Raw genomic sequence first — 16,712 nt, 5'->3', positions numbered from 1 at the left:
CAAGTACTTTGTGTTATTTTGTTTGTATGAAACGTGCTATACAAACAGTGTGATTGATGACTGATAGGAGTTAGACCAGGGGTGTCCAAACTACGGCCCGCGGGCCAACTGCGGCCCGCCATCCATTTTTAATTGGCCCGTATCACAGTCTAAAAATATAATGGACTATGGCCCACTGTAGTGCACTTCTTAGTTTAAACACTAGGTGGCGCTAATGTCTTGAACAAGGCAGCGTCTCCACAAAGCAAGCAATCGAAGAAAAAATTTGCTCAGGGTCACCAGAAATGCTGGAACCGAAGAGACGCAAGATTGCAAGCGAGTGCAGAAAATTTCAGACTTGGTGGAAAAATGAATATTTTTTCATAGAAACCAAGGCGAAGTGTGTTTGTTTGATTTGCAATGAGAGTGTTGCCGTGATGAAAGCATTCCGTGCGAAGCTCCGTCTCTTCGAGTCACAACTGCGCAACTTCAATGTAGCGCACTTCCCCACGCTGACCGAAATCAAATGCGCATTTCCAAATGCCAAGCTCTCTGCAAAAATGGGAGAATATGTGTCTGTGATCACATCTCTCATGACAGAATTCAGTCAGCGCTTCCAAGATTTTTCTGTCATTGAGAAGGAAATCACACTGTTTGCGGCTCCGTTTTCAATGGATGCAGAAGAAGTGGAGGAGAGTCTGCAATTAGAACTGATCGAAATTCAGTGTGATGATTCTCTGAAGAATCAGCATCAGCTTCTCTCCCTACCTGACTTCTACCGGAGCTTGGAAAAGGCCAAGTTTCCTCTGATGAGACGCCACGCTAAACGAATGATGAGTCTGTTGGGCTCAACATACATCTGTGAGCAGACATTCTCTCTGTTAACGCTGAACAGAAGCAGACTGAGAACCAGAACGACCGACAGCCATCTCCGTGACGTCCTTCGCATCTCAACCACCAAACTTACTCCTGACCTGCCAGCTATCCTTCAGACCAAAGCGCAGCATCACTGCTCCCACTGAGCGCAACATTCTTCCCATTACAGGTGAGTTAAAAATATACACAGTTTTCATTTGTTAATAAGCCCAATTACTTAATAAATTCAGTCAATTAAAGTTGATGACAATTTTTTAACAAACGTTAGTTGATGTGTTAACAAGCCCAATAATTTATTTGTGTAATAAGCTTGAAATATCCACATCCCCTATTTCTCTTCTTGTCTCTCCCTTCATACAGGACAATGAAGGGGGATCAGCACCCTAAGAACCAATCTGAGGCTGTCACTGAGAGAATGACCTGCCAACCTTTTTGTAAAAAATAAAATGAAAATCTACTAATGGAGAGCTTTGATGGAGGCTTTTTTTCTTCAAACATGTTCAATTATCAAACGTAATTTACCTGCATTTGATTGATTTTGCCAATATTAGTGCATGAGAAGTGAGGCAGTATACCTCACGTCTAGTGAGTGGCCCAGTCCTTCATATATTTTTCTGTATGTGGCCCTCGGGAAAAAAAGTTTGGACACCCCTGAGTTAGACAGTAGCTTGTTCTCATCTCTGCTCCGGGCTACATCAGCTGCTACCAGTACAAAACACTCTGAGGGGCTGCGTTGCATTCTGGGTAATGTACGCACCAGGTGTCTTGGGGGGAAAAAAACAATGATTTCTCTGGTTTTGCTGCATTAAATATTGCCTTTTTTTTTTTACTGAAACTTAGAAGTGTACGGTACTTAATCTGAGGAGCACTATTACAGCTCAGGTCAGACACCCTCAACTTGAACCTTATTGGCTTGTGACTGTTCCATGTCAAATATATCTCATACAGGCAAGCTATCATGTAAGATATATTGAACGCATGATAGTACAGGTTGGCATAAAGTTGGGAGTTTATGAATTTAGCTAAACTTTGTGTAAAACTGCTGGAATGTCCCTTAATCAACACTATTACCCACGTAACATTTGTAAATATATACACACAGAACTGTCCAGGTAGGAACAGTTCTACAATCTGTAAAACATCACAATGTTAGAGGCCACGTTGAGCAAAATTTTTATTGACTGAGAAGAGCAATCACAAATGATGACAGACTACACAACCCCACCAGCATGCCAGCGTTTTCATAGAAACTGTACAATGTGAAGGAATGTATGGAGCAGGAATACACCGTTATCATTATCAGAAGAAACAAAACAAAACGTTTACATCCATATGTTCTGGTACAGTACAAGTTGCTTTCAGTTTAGTGTAACAGGTCAGTTGTGTTTCTCTAGTAGTCTCATGTGACCCTTCGTGTCACTGAGGTCTTTCTGAGAGGGTCACTGGGTAAAAACACTGAAGGCCTGGTCAGTTTTTTTTATTTCCTCCTCACTGCCAGTTTCTGTCTGCGGGTGAGGCCAGACACCGACGAGGTCTCCGGCAGCAGCAGACGGTGCCTGGCTCAGCCGCCTCCTGTGCTTTCTCCGGTTCTACTCCACACTTACTTCCTGACTGCGGGCTACGAGTTATGAAGCTATCTGAGGGGGAGCGCTGAAGGGGAATGATGTACATTAAGGCAAAGGGGAAACAAACAAAAAACAATAAAGACTAAAATAGTAATGCTTGTCGCCGTTTTACTCCACATGATCGAAGTCAATGCTAAGGCCTCATGGCTAAACGGAATGAGAGTGCCAATACTGATATTCACAGGGTTTCTTATCTCCAATTTTTAACATTCAGTCCCCTCCAATTAGGAGGTCAGTTTATTTGGGGGGTGGGTGCGTGCAGATGTATGTGAGTGACCTGTAGAAACAGTCTCTACTACAACAGGGCTAACAGAGACGTTAGTAGCGAGAGTAAGCCCTTGATATTACAGATGACTGCTCGTGCACACAGGGCATGCTAATGACAAGATTGAACATTAGTCGATACATAAGGCAGCTTATTTCTATACCCTTGTACTTTTTACTCCCCTGTTCACTTTGGTCCCACTCACCGCTTAAAGAAAGCGAGTGGGTTAATACATTTAGGGCAGGGAGGGAGATGCTGAACAGCAGCTCTGAATGAATTCTTTTAACAAGGCAGGTTCTGGTAATTCTATCAAAAGACAGCGAGCAAAGTAGGCAAGCAAAGCCATGGGAGGGGAGGGGGGTGGTGCGGTGGATGTGGTGGGGCCCGCTATGAAAACAACAGCTGATAAACAGTGATGTGAATACAGTCACGTCACACAACGATTGATACAATTATATAAAAAAGGCAAACAAAAGTTGATTGTACAGTTGCTTTTCCACATGTACTTGATACTGAGAGAGGAAGACACCATTCTGGAAAGGTGGAGGGGGGTAATCTCTTCAAGCAGCAAAAAAAAACGACTGGGAGGAAAGGAGTGGGGGGGGGGGGGGGAGTAAGGTGCTACATGGCGCAGCTCAGTGTGGGGGTGAGGGGGTGAGTGGGGATGGCAGGGTGGTGTACGATGGTAAATCGTGTGCAACCAATGAAATGTTGAGCAGGTGGGGAGATGCTGGACGGAGTGGCGGGTGGGGAGGAGTAGGGGAGGAATTGGGGTAGGGGGGGCTGCTGCTACTTCTGCTGCTGCTACCAATGCTGACGGAGAGGTGGGCTGGATACCGGGGGGTGTGTGAAGACTACGAGGCAGGAGCTAAGGCATGAGATGAATGAAATGCACAACCAAGTAAAAACAAAGAAGGCAGAAATGGTGGACGCAGGGCGGGGGATGAGGGCAGCGGCTGAGGAACACACAGGGGCGGAGGGGTTTTAGACTCCCTCGACCCCCCCCCCCCCCAGACACGAAGGCCTCTTTTAGTCTTTCCAGTCTTTCTTGATGTTGAGGTTCCACTCCCAGGACAGGTGGTCGTGCTTGTCATCGTCGGTGAACGTGGATTTGATGACGTAGTTGCCGCGGGCCATCAAGCCTGTAGGAGCTTCCTCCACCGTGGTCAGGAAGTCGTATTCATTGGGACGAGGCCCGTAGCTGCCAACCATGTAGTCGGATTTATCAACTGTTAACAAACGGAAAACAATGTTGAGACACTTTATTTGTCTACATCAAGAATGAGCACTAAGTTTGTGTGCAGACGTTAAATTCACTGAGTGAGGATTAACAAAGTCACAACCAAAGAAATCATTGATAAGCATGAAGAGTTGTTCCTGAGAGGTAACTGTCTATCACTTGCATGTGTGGTCGAATAAAGGAATAGTATTGACACGTCTGACTTATTATCAGATATTTGACTTGGATATTATGGAAACAGGGTGAGAGAAGAGCAACGACATACAGTAAATGGTCTGAACCAGGGATCTGCTGCTCCACTGGTATCCGTCCTAACCAATCAGGTCGTCCCGTACATTTTGAAAGAAACTATGAAAGGGAGGGAATTTTAAAAATCTCTGTTTGTCTGTATGTCTCACATATCTCGAGAACGCTAAATGATCCCTATTTCTATTTGATGAAGCTTCTAACACGTGACAGACGCAAAAATAAAAATAAAAAACCAAGAAAACAAATATCTCCCGGTGAAAAAGCGGTGACACACACATAGAAGACACCACAAGAGCCCCTGGGCCTGCCACGCTCCCACTCACTCACACACACACAGACAATCAGACAGTGAAGCAGTCACAAAAGAAAACGATAATGTCAATGAGGTGGTATGACAAAGTAGTTTAAGAAGCATAGCAACGGGTTCCACTGTGGCTCACCGCTGCAAAACTATTAGTGCTTCAGGATCAGAGCAGAAGTTGGTTTTGTATCGTCTCCTGTCTGGGTGTGCTTCTTTCACACTCCTGCTGAACTGCGCTCACTTTACACTTTAACAATAAACACCAACACTCATTACAAGTTATTAGGACCTGAACAGTACTGAAGTTTACTTTGTGTTTGTTTGATTCGCTCCAGAGTTTATGGGGCATGCATTGAAACACATTGAAAAAAATGCTCACAGCCAGGACATCAGTGTTGAGAACTGATACTGCACTAGTCATACCAATACTGATAGGGCCTCTGTTTGCTCTCAGATCAGTGTCCACATGACTGCGTCACATCAGCAGATCTGTCCGCTCTGACCAGTGTGGCTGTTCTCCTCTGACCTTTCTCATCAGCAGCACAGCTGCTCACTGGAGGTTTTGTGAACATCCCAGGAGATCAGCACTTCCAGAAACACAGACCAGCCTGAAGTCACTGAGATCCCATGTTAACTCATTCTGATGTTTGAACATTAGCTTCAGACCTGTATCTGCTGGGTTGGATGTAAGCACTGCTGCCACATGATTGGCTGATTAGTTCATGGCATGAATAAGCAGGTGTACATATGTTCCTATTAAAGTGCTCAGTGTATGTACTATAATCTTAAGTCTAAAATCTCACATCCATATTTGCTTCTTATATTCAATGTGTTTTCATTATTATTTCCATACTTACATTTATTGATAATATATTGTGATAATTGATGAGCAAAAAAAAGTCAGAGATACAATTGGTTCCTTAGTTACAGAAAATACTATTAGCAATCGTAAGTACGAGCAGAGATTTGTTTTCCTGGGCTGACGTGACCGATAAGAAGGGAACAGGAAGCGGATGTTGGGGACTTGTTGGCGTCATCATAGCCACAGATTTTTCTATCAAAATGGGGCCAGCAGCATTTTTAAAGTTCTCCATTTTTAGGGGCTCGTAAACTCTGGAGTATTGTGCACACCAGACAAAAATAAAGCAAAAAAACCCTAAAATGTATAGGTGTGGATACAAAATACAAAATGTGAACAGACCTGTGGAGGAAACTGTTTGCAGTGGCACTGAGGACCACATTTGAACACATTTAGCATCTAAACTGAATGCAATAAACATTTGCAGGTACAGTTTTAAGTTGTGCAAGATGCTACAGCTGTAAACACACCTAACTGACCAGCCTACAAACTGAAAAAGGTAAATAAACCTTCATTTGTTTGGGAGCTCATTTAACAAGATGTGCAACATAAGACAGGTGTTCATGCTTGTGGACACATAAGATAGAAAGATACTGTTAGTTTTTGAAAGTTAGGACTCTTTGTGTTGTGCAAAATGCTGCTGTCTGGTATTTAGTCACTGTCACCTTCAGCCAAGGAAAGAACTGATTTGATTGGCTATACTCAAAGGATATTTTTATATATACAGGCAGAGATCGCATTATAACATCATTATGGAACCCAAAATGTTTTTAACGCAGCACATATATACATTTAATAGAACTGGATTTTAGGAAGACTAATGACAATGCATTTCCAGGTGATCATCTGATACTCAGTATTTAACTGGGCAGATAAATTCATGCGGAGCAAACACAATATGTGTAGGAGAATAAGAAGTGTGAAAAGGTGTTTACTCACTCTTCATTCCTTTCCTGTATGTTTGCTGCACATACTTCAGACCCGAAACAATCTCCCTGTTCACCTGCAGAGACACACCCACACATTGTTAAAGACATATGGCAGAATGACAGATGTTCTGTATTTTGGTACTAACCAGAGGAATAGAAAGACTTGAGCAAAAAAATGCACAAGAAACACTGTAGAATGTCAGAATTAAATCAAAAAAGACTCCAGAAGTGTTTTGTGGCCTCAAACACTTCACCCACCCCTCCAGTAGTGAGTAGATAATGAGTGAATTTCCATTTTTCAGTGAACTATCCCTTTAAAATCTGCATACATAATCTGTGACACTATTTTCAGAGATTTTTCTCAGAGCCCACAGCAGACTCAGCAACAGTTTACTGTTCTTCATATGTTCTTGCTATTCATAAATTTGTGTTCAGCACCACATTCAAGTTGCTGCCTTTACTATGTGTTACATACTGTGATGGCATTGGCAGTAAAACAAAGTGCTAGTTACAACATGTAAACAAGCAATTTGTTCAATGACACAAATACCAACATCATTATTAGTGTCACATTAGAGTAACCCTTACTGGTGTAGCAGGCTAGTCATATTTTCAACATGGCAACAAATACGAGGGTCAGATATACATGGAATGCTATGGAATGTCATTGTGTGCATATCATTGTTGCTGCAGCAGCTCTCACCTTAAAGCTGATCATTATTTTGTATTCGACTCCCTCCTTTAGGACAAAGGCCTGCTTCTTAAAGGGTTCCAGGTCTCCTGTTCGAAACCACAGAGGAAAATAATTCTATTCAATATTATTTGCATAGCACCAAATCATAATATACATTATCTCAAGGCGCTTAACTTAGAAGGTCGAGACCTTAAAAAGGATTAACAAAACCAACAGTTCCCACAATGAGCAGCACTTTGGCGACTGTGGAGAGAAAAAACTCCCTCATTAACTGGAAGAAACCTTAATCAGAACCAGACTCAATGTGGGCGCCCATCTGCCTCAACCTTTTCCTAAATGTTTGAGTGCACCTTTAACTAGAATAGTACTGAGTAGAGCAAAACCACCTTATTGCCAACAGCCCCCTTAAATTCAATCAAGCTGCACCAAACTCCACAAACTCAGATATCAGCTCTCTAAATATGCCAGACATATATATTTAAAAAAAATGCTTTATCTCACAATGTTAAATAAAGTGATAATAAATTCCTGGATCCGCCCCAAGATGTAGACCAACACAAAAATTGAATGAGTTCTTCCCTGACCCATACCACATCCTTCTACTTCGTTTAGTGGTTATGTGTCCTGTGGTTTTTGCACAATCTCGCTTACAAACAAAAACAAACAAACAGATTATAGCACATATACCTGCTCACCTGCACTCACAAACAGGATGAGCACAAACATCCACTGCATGCCCATACACAGGGAGTCCATTTCTAGCTTAAATGTTTAGCACCATCACCTGAATTGATCGCTCTATACAAATAGTTCTAATGTTTGTTTTTGGCTTGTGACACATAAAACATTGCCTGTGCATATTCAGAGGGATTTTTGTTGAGTCCTGCATGTGATGTCCTCTCCCTGGGTTTCCTTCTCTTCAGAGTTTCACAGGGATCCACCATCAGACGTGGGTTGGCTACCGAAATCGGGTTTCTACACAGCCGATTCTCACCGGATCAAAATGCTGTACTGAAATACTTGTCCTGCTTACAGGAAACACAAACATCAGCACACGTGTCTAGTTAACATTACACTTAACTCTGGTGGCAACACACTCAGTACGTGGCTCTGGCAGCACTTTAGCCTGCAAGTAGCTAGAAGCTATCTCAAACTCAAGTCAACACAGCAACCAAATGCCAAAAGCTGAACTGTTTAAAGTGTGGTTGTATTTCAAGTGAAAGGATTCTGACACTGCGACATGCAGCAAATGTTTGAAAACAGTTTACAACCGCTTTGGAAAACCCAAACAATACCCAACCCTACATCAGACAGGTCTGTCATACAGAAGCTGCACTGATTCTTTTACTGGAACTGACCTAACTCACTGACTAAGTCTGTATGAGGGTGAGGCGTGTGAGGGTTACTGCAACTTCAAACATAAAAGGTGCATGTCATCCCAATTCATCAATAAGATAAAAATCCTTCTGAAGCCATTTGCATCATCTGCAGGAACCTTGATATAGATTTAGCTTCATGCTTCTGTGGATATGAACTCTGACAGCCCAGGAACTTTGTTAGTGCAGTGAACTGGATGAACTGAAGCCTCACATATGTCACAACTTGTTTAGAGCATTCATTCAGGTTATAAACAACCACCTCTCGCTCACATCCATATTTGAACTTCAGTGACATTTATTAATGTTACTGATGTTTATATATCAGTTCTGTACAGTAAATAACTTCTATTTTTGCATGAAAGTTAGAACATAAAGTTAGTGGGTGTACTGAGGCCGAAAAACAAAGAGCAGATCATTTCTACTGTGAGGACAAAGTGCTCATGATCTACCCACTTGTGCAGGTCTCATGTTCAAGTTCAATCACAAAAACACTACAGTATCTTATTAACTTTATAGTTTTTGTATTATAAATAGTTTCATAGTTGAATAATCAGCATCACTCTAGGATATTTGCGATAAAATTAATGACATGGACTTGTATTTACTGAGTGGGTGGGCATTATATTTAGCTGAGAAAGTAGGAGACTGAGGAGTGATGCAGGGGAAGCGGGACACAGGACAGAATGTTCTGGATGGAAGCAGATCTAGGCCAGCTGGGGCATGAGCAGCTCTCACAGCTCAAGTCTTAACTGCCAGATTGTCGCTCGAGAATTTCCACAGTCATTCAAACCTTTGTAGACTGATTGATTTCTAAGCAGTGCGGGATGGAAACCAAAAAAAGCAGACACAGGGCTGAGTCAATAGTGATGCTATTTTTAAATGGAACAAATATAGTTTGTGACATTGTTAAGCAGAGAGTATAATCAGGTAAAAGATACAGAGGAGAGATTTCTGTGTTGAAATGTGTGGAGCACGTGCTGTTGATCTTTAGCTGTTCAACCTGGTCGCAAGTCTCAGTTCGGTTATTCATTTTTGGTTTGTTAATGACAACAATTATTTATATGTACAAGATCCAGTATCTATAAAAATGATTAGAGGGCAATAACCTTTCTACTGTATCAGGGCTCTGTGGTGTGACTTAAGACCAGTGTTTGCAAATACGACAAAAAACTGCCGCGATATATAACAAATTTACCACTGAAGCACCGTATGATAAAGTTTTGTGTGTGTTTGAAACACAGCCACTTTGTGTGTTGACAGTGATATGAGGGTTTGTGTACTTGCTTGTGTGTGATGTGAATTGATGAGGCTTTGCTATTCTACTTGGTAGTTGTAGTCTGTCGTGCGAGTAAAAACCATGTCCCGGTCTGCATGGAGTCTATCCAGACAGACAGACCTTTGTTCTCTCATTGGTGATTCAGACACTTTTTAAATCCAATATAAATATATATGTATATTTATGTTTGTATGAATAAAAGAGAGTTGAGCTGCTAATTTGAATATATTGACGTTTTTATACAGTTGTAATGTCCCTGCAATAAAGACAATGTTAATCTGAAAGCGCTTGTTAAGCTTTAGTATTTGTTGCCTAGAACGCAGCGTGTCATTTGCTTTTCACATACCTGTTTAATGCGCTATACGCATATGGGTATATGTTTACCCATGCTACAAAACTATCCACCTCTGTAGCACCAGTGCCACGTGTGAAAGAAGGTTGACATACAGCCCTGTGTATACAGAAGGCAGAACAGGGACTCACCTTGCAGGTCCAGGACCAGGGGGTTTGGAGCACTTTCACACATCAGAGACATCCTGGTCACTTGGACATTGGAGACACTGGGGTCTGTGACAGGAAACAGATGGTTCAATACAGAAAAATAATTTGCTCTCAGACATGAGAATCTTAGACTCTAATTTATTACCCTGTAGGTTTGTGTAGGATGCTAGACACAGCTTACTTGACCTACTTCATCCTGCAACCATAACTTCCACGTGACAACACTTGAGTGGAAGCATGCAGAGACTTTAGAGCAGACTCCAAACATTTACAAGAGGGCCTGCAGCCGTCCAAGTGCACAGGCTCGAGGGAGCTGAAAGCAGAACATCTCTGCAGTAGCTGGGACAGACTCTGCATTAATTAAACTTCAGGTTATTCTCAGTCACACTGAAGAAACCTTCCATATTCACTGAGCCCGAATACTGATCCTCAGGGGCTCAGCATACCAGCAAATGATGCACCCACAGTTATAATGAATGTATGTAGAGAGTGTTAAGCTATACGAGGTGAAGGGTAAAGATGGTCCCTCAACTGTGGCTAATAAACGTTAACTCTTTTAGAAATAGGAACATGTTGTTGCCTGGTTAATGTGCTCTTTTCATAACAGAGTCTGTATTATTCACATATGGTGATTGCAGGCATCTCTTTTGTAAGGGGTGGCAGCTTTTTGAGAGTATTTGTCCCCAGTAAGTGTGAAGGTGATGGCTGCATGTCATTGATTTCGGCTCATCACCTTAAAAGCTCTGAATGTGGAGTACCAACATTCAGGGCTGTGAATCAGCCACACCCAGGAGGCGACAGGCACCAGAATTTGACAAGGAAGATGAATGCATGGAATAAATAAAGATGACATCTTTGGTTCTTCTGACTTAGCTTCTCTTTTTAGACTGTCCCCTAAGTGTCCAATGCTAGGACTGCAATGCAGAATGGGGAGTACTTATAAATTAACTATCATCAATCTGATATCAGAACACTATCAGATAAGAGCTGTATTAATCAGTAAAGTATCAATAAATATATAACCAATTCATAATGACATTGTGGGTTTGGAAAGCAAATAGTGAGCTTAACTAACACAAACCCATTTTCTGCCTAAACTTTAAGAAAGCTTAATTAAGAGTTGACTTTCCGGAAACTAGCTGAACCAAAACGATCCCTTCATATGCATCATTTTATCTGACTGTGTTTATGTGACGCTTAGTATTAGCATAACTTAATATAAACACATCTTAAAATATTGAAAATTAAAATGCAAGGAAAGAAATTACAATAAGATTTTCCCTAAATTCTTCTGCTACAGATGAAACCACAAGATAAGGCTAATCAGAGGCATCCATACCAGCTCATAAGCAAAACAGAGAATGTGCTCCACAGAAAGGTACATTTAGCCAAATCCCATTTCACCCCTTGGCCCTTCCCCTTCGTTTTGCGCGTTCACGTGTAGGGGTAGGCTGTCCCAATACCTGTTGGGACGGAGGGTAGGGCCAAGGCGTGGGGCTTTATAGCCCTCCAAACTGAGATTTTTCAGACCCTCACTTCAAACTAGAATGCCTTGCGAATCACCGGCGAGCTGAGAGAGAGCCCACAAATGTAGTATTTTCTCCTTTAATAAGGATTTTAAAAATACGATAATGATTGTAATATCTTAGTTTAATATCATTTCAATGTATTATGGTCACTTTTTTAACAACAACCTTAAATAAAAAGATTGCGAATGCGCTAGCGTTAGCATGCTAGCAATCTTTTTTTTTTGCATGATAATCCCGTATTTTCACCTAATTTCATATCGCATTAAAAACTAGGGGTAGGGCCAAGGGGTGAAATGGGATTGGGCCTTAGAATTCATGCACCTACTCTACCAGCCAGCTTTTGGTTTAACAATCACAAATTTCCTGATTCTAACTTTGTCCTGTCCACCACCCCTCCTCTTTCTCTATCACACACCCACACACAGAGCATTACCAGCCACAGAGACCCCAGCGCCGAGCAGGGCTTCCTTATATTTGCGTAGGCTTTCATCATCCTTATCCAGCTCGTGGATTTCTTGCACCGTCTTTTGGGCTGGTGGCTTGTAGTCCAGCGGCTCTGGCTCCTCATTTTCGGCGGCGATGGCTGCTAGCTGCTCTGGAGTCACCTCATCCTCAGCCATGTCTGGACAAAGATTATGTTCAGGGGAAGGGAAAGACATGGGACATTAAAAGGATATAGCAAAAATATAGCAGGTAAGGGTTGAGAGGAAAAAAGAGGAATAAAAACATTGGAAAAACTGTTTGAGATGGACAACATGGCGTTAATTCTTCTCTAATTCCCTGAAAGACACTTGCCTCTTTGAGGAAAGGTTGTAAATCACTGGACAAACAGATGACCACAGCAATGATGTCAGCGAGGAATGCTGATGGAAAGCGTCCAGCTTACTGGATGTGCTGCTGCTCTGTGAGGCTATGCTGGTAACATAGCAGCATCAGCATCAGCATTTCTCTTTATGCTGCTGTTGATGACCGAACTCTGCTATGTGATATCATCTGTACATATTTCTCTGAAATTACATCACCGCCTGGAGAGTCGAGAATGAGGCGTCATGAATCACATGATGCAAAGCCTCCTACTCCAGGGGTGGTCCTTCACAGGCCTAGACATTATTTAGGTCACAAAAGAAGGACTGTGTTCCTATGGTATTTTTATATCTCCTTACATTATAAGTATTGCATGCTACTTATTACTTTAATGATTATTTTTGACTGCCCTCTTGCTGCTGTAACGTTGCAAATGTCCCCACTGTGGGACTAATAAAGGATCATCTTATCTTATCTTATGATTCGTCACTTAGTTACATTCTCCTGCATCAACTTAATGTTAGCCGTTTATTTTTAAAATTGTAAAATCCCTAACATATGTGACTCTGAGGTTTCCACCTCTATCCCCAGTTAAAAGTTTATTTCTGTAGTTTTTCCTCCCCCTTGCCCTGTTAAGCCCTGTGAGGCAAATTGTACTTAGTGAATATGGCTTATACAAATGCATTTGATTGAGAGTCAAATGATTGATTCTAAACAAATCTGATATTATTATAAATTGTAATCTTATAAGCAAAGATTCTATGGTTAACACTCTTAAAAAACATCAGGATTTGTTGCTTTGTTCTACTTTTTATAATTGTAAACTTTATATCTTTTTGGTTTTGGGCTGTTGCTGGTCAGACCAAACATGTTATTGGAAGATATTACATAGGACTTGAGTCAACTGTGTTGGACAATTTAAATTTTCTATTGTTTTATGGACAAAATGTATACCTGACTGATCAAGAAAATCATTAGTTGCAGTCAGGGGACAATAACTGTGAGCCAAGTATTATTTGACATCAGTTTACATTACACAACAACAGGAACCACAGATATGCTTTCTGCAGCCACTGCAGACAAGTAAATTGTAGTGAAGCGATAGAAAATATTTGTTTTGGAGCATCTCTGCTTTTAATTTTGACAGCAAGAGTAGAGATAAAAAGGGATGGTGCAGGACAGATAGGAGATGACACGTAGCAGAGGACCTGGGCCAGATTTAACCCAGAGCCACTGCAGTGTATGAGGCCTCACCTTTGATAAATGGTATGTGTTAAACCAAGAGAGCTGACAGTGCACCCCACAGTGCCAAAGTTTAAAAGCACGCTCTGCTGCACAACTTACTGTATATCTAAAATAAAACGTCAATTATTGATGGACACTGAAAAGCTGGACAGAGGAGACAGATATTGCTCTGAAAGATTTATTATCTAGAGTTGGCATAACTAATGTACATAACATCTGTAAAATAAGGCTGGGGACCAGTGAAAGACGTGCAGAGACCAGATACAGATGCCCCCATCTGGTGCAAAGTGAGAGTCAATGAGCAAACCTTTCTGCGGGTCTCGCCTCCGACCTGCCCAAACTTGCAGCTGTCGGAGGAAATATCTGAACGCAGTGAAGGAGTGATCTCTAAGTGGTTTTAGTCTGTAGCTAATATGTGCCTGAGCAGGTGCCAAAAACCTGCGCAAAAATGTCCCCTTTTCCTATTTAAGTTGTCCACCACTATGTGCATACATTTTTGTACCTGAAAGATGCATTAACAAGTGATTAATTTGTTTCTATATTCAAATTGTAGCTCAGGTTAAACAACAATGGTTGTCTTTGATGAAATCTCACTTTAAATGGTGCATTTTAATAATATGAATGTGGCTTCAAATATCATTGAGCCTGGGTGGAATGATCCAGTGAAGATGGCAGGCAGTGAAGAGTCCAGGCTCTTTATTGAACATCCCTTGGATCTCACACAATGAACTCCAGTCTGCACAACTAAATTTAGAGCCAAAATGTAGATCAAGACCGTTTGGAATGGTGTGTGTGTGTGTGTGTGTAACTTCTGCCATTAAATCCCCTGTCACTGTGATTTAAAAAAAATCAAGGATTTCCATATCCCTTTACCTAAGGTAGAAAATCATGTGTAGACAGTAGCAGAACATGCGTCTGAATGATTTACTATGGTTTATCTAAATGTACCACTCAATCAGTCTCCTTGGTCAGTGTCCGGTCTGACTGGTCATCTGCTTTGTTTGCACAGTGCAAGGTTCACAGGGACATGACTTAAGATGGATCTGACCAAAAGATACAAGGCCCCATTCAGTTCTGCAACACAAAACATCAACGTTAAGATATTTCAGGATTGGACTGGAAGCCAGTGTGACAGGCCCACCCCACCCAACTGCTCCCCGAACAAGACAGGAAGCTAGAAAGTTCTAATCTCAGCTGTGACAAACAAATCCGTGTTTCCTTTAAAAACACGAGCTGTGCTGACATGATCGTGGCCTCTTCTCTGAATTATGTTACGTCCTATATTGCTGTCAAGAAGCTAACCGCAGCTGCCACAGCAATAAAGCAGCTGCTCCCCATCATGTCGGGGGGGGGGGGGGGGGGGGGGGGGCGAGCTAACACTGCCCATGTAGACCGGCATCTCTTCAGACACACCGCTGCTTCTGACAGCTCGCCCGGGTCAGCGGCAGCTCTCTGCAGTCTGGGTGATTACATTTAGATCCTGCACCGGGACTGAACTTCTCTTGACGCAGAGCCTGACACAGGGCGGGACTGAGCGCAGACAAGAGGCGAGTTGCTGCTTCTATGGGAACAATCCAGACACGCTAACGAGAGCCGGCGGCTAACGGTAGCTCGACAAGTTCTCCCCAGCTGACGGGGGCAGAGAGGGACTGGGCGGGTTTGAGTGACGTGCTGCGGCCCCAGTCCCTCCAGTCCCTCCAGCAGCGCGGTTTCCTCGCGCCGCTGCATGGAGGACTCTTACCTTAGTGTTATTGTTGGTCTCAGGTGCCTCTGCAGTCAGTGCGGTCTCTGCGCTCCGGTGCAAGTATGGCGAACAAGGGGCCGGCGCCGCCCCGCGCGCTGCACGCGCAACACGGCTCCCGGAGACAGGCACGCGCACGCAGGTGACGTACCGAGCGGTGCCGCGCGCCGTCAAAGATCATGGTTCGTTGTGTATTTTGTGCACTGATGGTTTCCAGAGACTCATTCATTGACACCAGTTCCCTCTCTGTGTGGGGTGTGCACAGACTATACACAGGTGTACGAGATCAGACTACAGGGTGGGGTGACACTGATCACTCTTTTCTTCTCACCAACATTTGACCTAATCAGACCACAAAGATATTTACAACTAATGCCTTGTTGCATTTGCCCCATGTCTGATGGCGGTATATGACATCCTACAAACTGCACATGTACAAAATGTAAGAGCAACAAAATTATTTTTAAAAAGGCTAAAAAACTACTGCATTCTTGGTCTGGCCTGACCTGGAGCTTGTTATAGTTAGCGCCCCAAGTGTCTAGGGGAGAGGTATCCCAGGTCGCTCCTTCCTGCAGCAGGAGGGCTGTACAACCAGCTCTGCTCCCAGTAGGACCACACACAGACACTTTAACTCTGTGCAATAGTCAGTCTCTCTGTGCAATACAATGGTTCTTTAGCAATCCATTCTCTGTATACATTGTAACACTACACAGATTTTGTTTGTACAATGTATATATTCCTTACACTTGAGTATTGCATGCTACTTATTTGACTCTTGCTGCTGTAATATTGTAAATTTCCCCCATTGTAGGACTAAGAGGATTCTTATCTTACATTTTTCCCCTCACTATTTTTAAACCGTTGTATTACTCACTGGACACCTTTCAGCAAAATAGTTCCACTTCAAATATTAGCAAGAGAGTGTAGGTGTAGTTCCGCTTCCATTTGGTTCAGTTGATGTAAAAGAAATGGAGCTATATGGTAGTTCTGTCACTGTACACGGCTTCTTGTCATGAGCAGGTGATGCCGAGCTACTTCTTCAAAATAGACTTCAGATGCTCAGGTGACGAAAAAGGCCAACAAGGCTGGGAGTAGCTGGTTAAGATGCTTACTTCATTAGAGGTAAATAAGTGGCTGGCAAGTAAACATCTATTAATACCAAAATTGGCTAAACTTGTAGCCCCAAATCAGGGCATGCTCTGTTAAAAAACACTGGAAAA

At 42.4% G+C, this 16,712-nt stretch overlaps 1 protein-coding gene across 1 annotated transcript; it reads right to left on the bottom strand.

Moving 5' to 3' along the window:
- Positions 1-2,011: 2,011 nt before the first annotated feature.
- On the bottom strand, positions 2,012-15,636 carry LOC117763190 (rho GDP-dissociation inhibitor 1-like). Its single transcript, XM_034588143.1, has 6 exons — positions 15,493-15,636; positions 12,136-12,324; positions 10,156-10,239; positions 7,027-7,103; positions 6,334-6,397; positions 2,012-3,974 (listed from the first exon to the last, which is right to left on the bottom strand). Exons 2-6 carry the CDS (start codon positions 12,320-12,322, stop codon positions 3,775-3,777), a joined length of 612 nt encoding a protein of 203 aa, XP_034444034.1. The 5' UTR covers positions 12,323-12,324; positions 15,493-15,636; the 3' UTR covers positions 2,012-3,774.
- Positions 15,637-16,712: the final 1,076 nt, after the last annotated feature.

This window comes from Hippoglossus hippoglossus, chromosome 1, assembly GCF_009819705.1.
Source record: "Hippoglossus hippoglossus isolate fHipHip1 chromosome 1, fHipHip1.pri, whole genome shotgun sequence".
In the NCBI taxonomy this organism is placed as follows: domain Eukaryota; kingdom Metazoa; phylum Chordata; class Actinopteri; order Pleuronectiformes; family Pleuronectidae; genus Hippoglossus; species Hippoglossus hippoglossus.
This window is presented reverse-complemented; position numbering and strand designations above follow the sequence as displayed.

What these genes read in the sequence shown, in the direction of transcription:
- LOC117763190 (XM_034588143.1), bottom strand. Translation starts at nt 12,322, where the DNA reads ATGGCTGAGGATGAGGTGACTCCAGAGCAGCTAGCAGCCATCGCCGCC. An exon ending in CGCTGGGGTCTCTGTGGCTG is followed by an intron (nt 10,240 to 12,135) that starts GTAATGCTCTGT and finishes TTCCTGTCACAG; the next exon opens with ACCCCAGTGTCTCCAATGTC. An exon ending in ATACAGGAAAGGAATGAAGA is followed by an intron (nt 3,975 to 6,333) that starts GTGAGTAAACAC and finishes GTTTGTTAACAG; the next exon opens with TTGATAAATCCGACTACATG.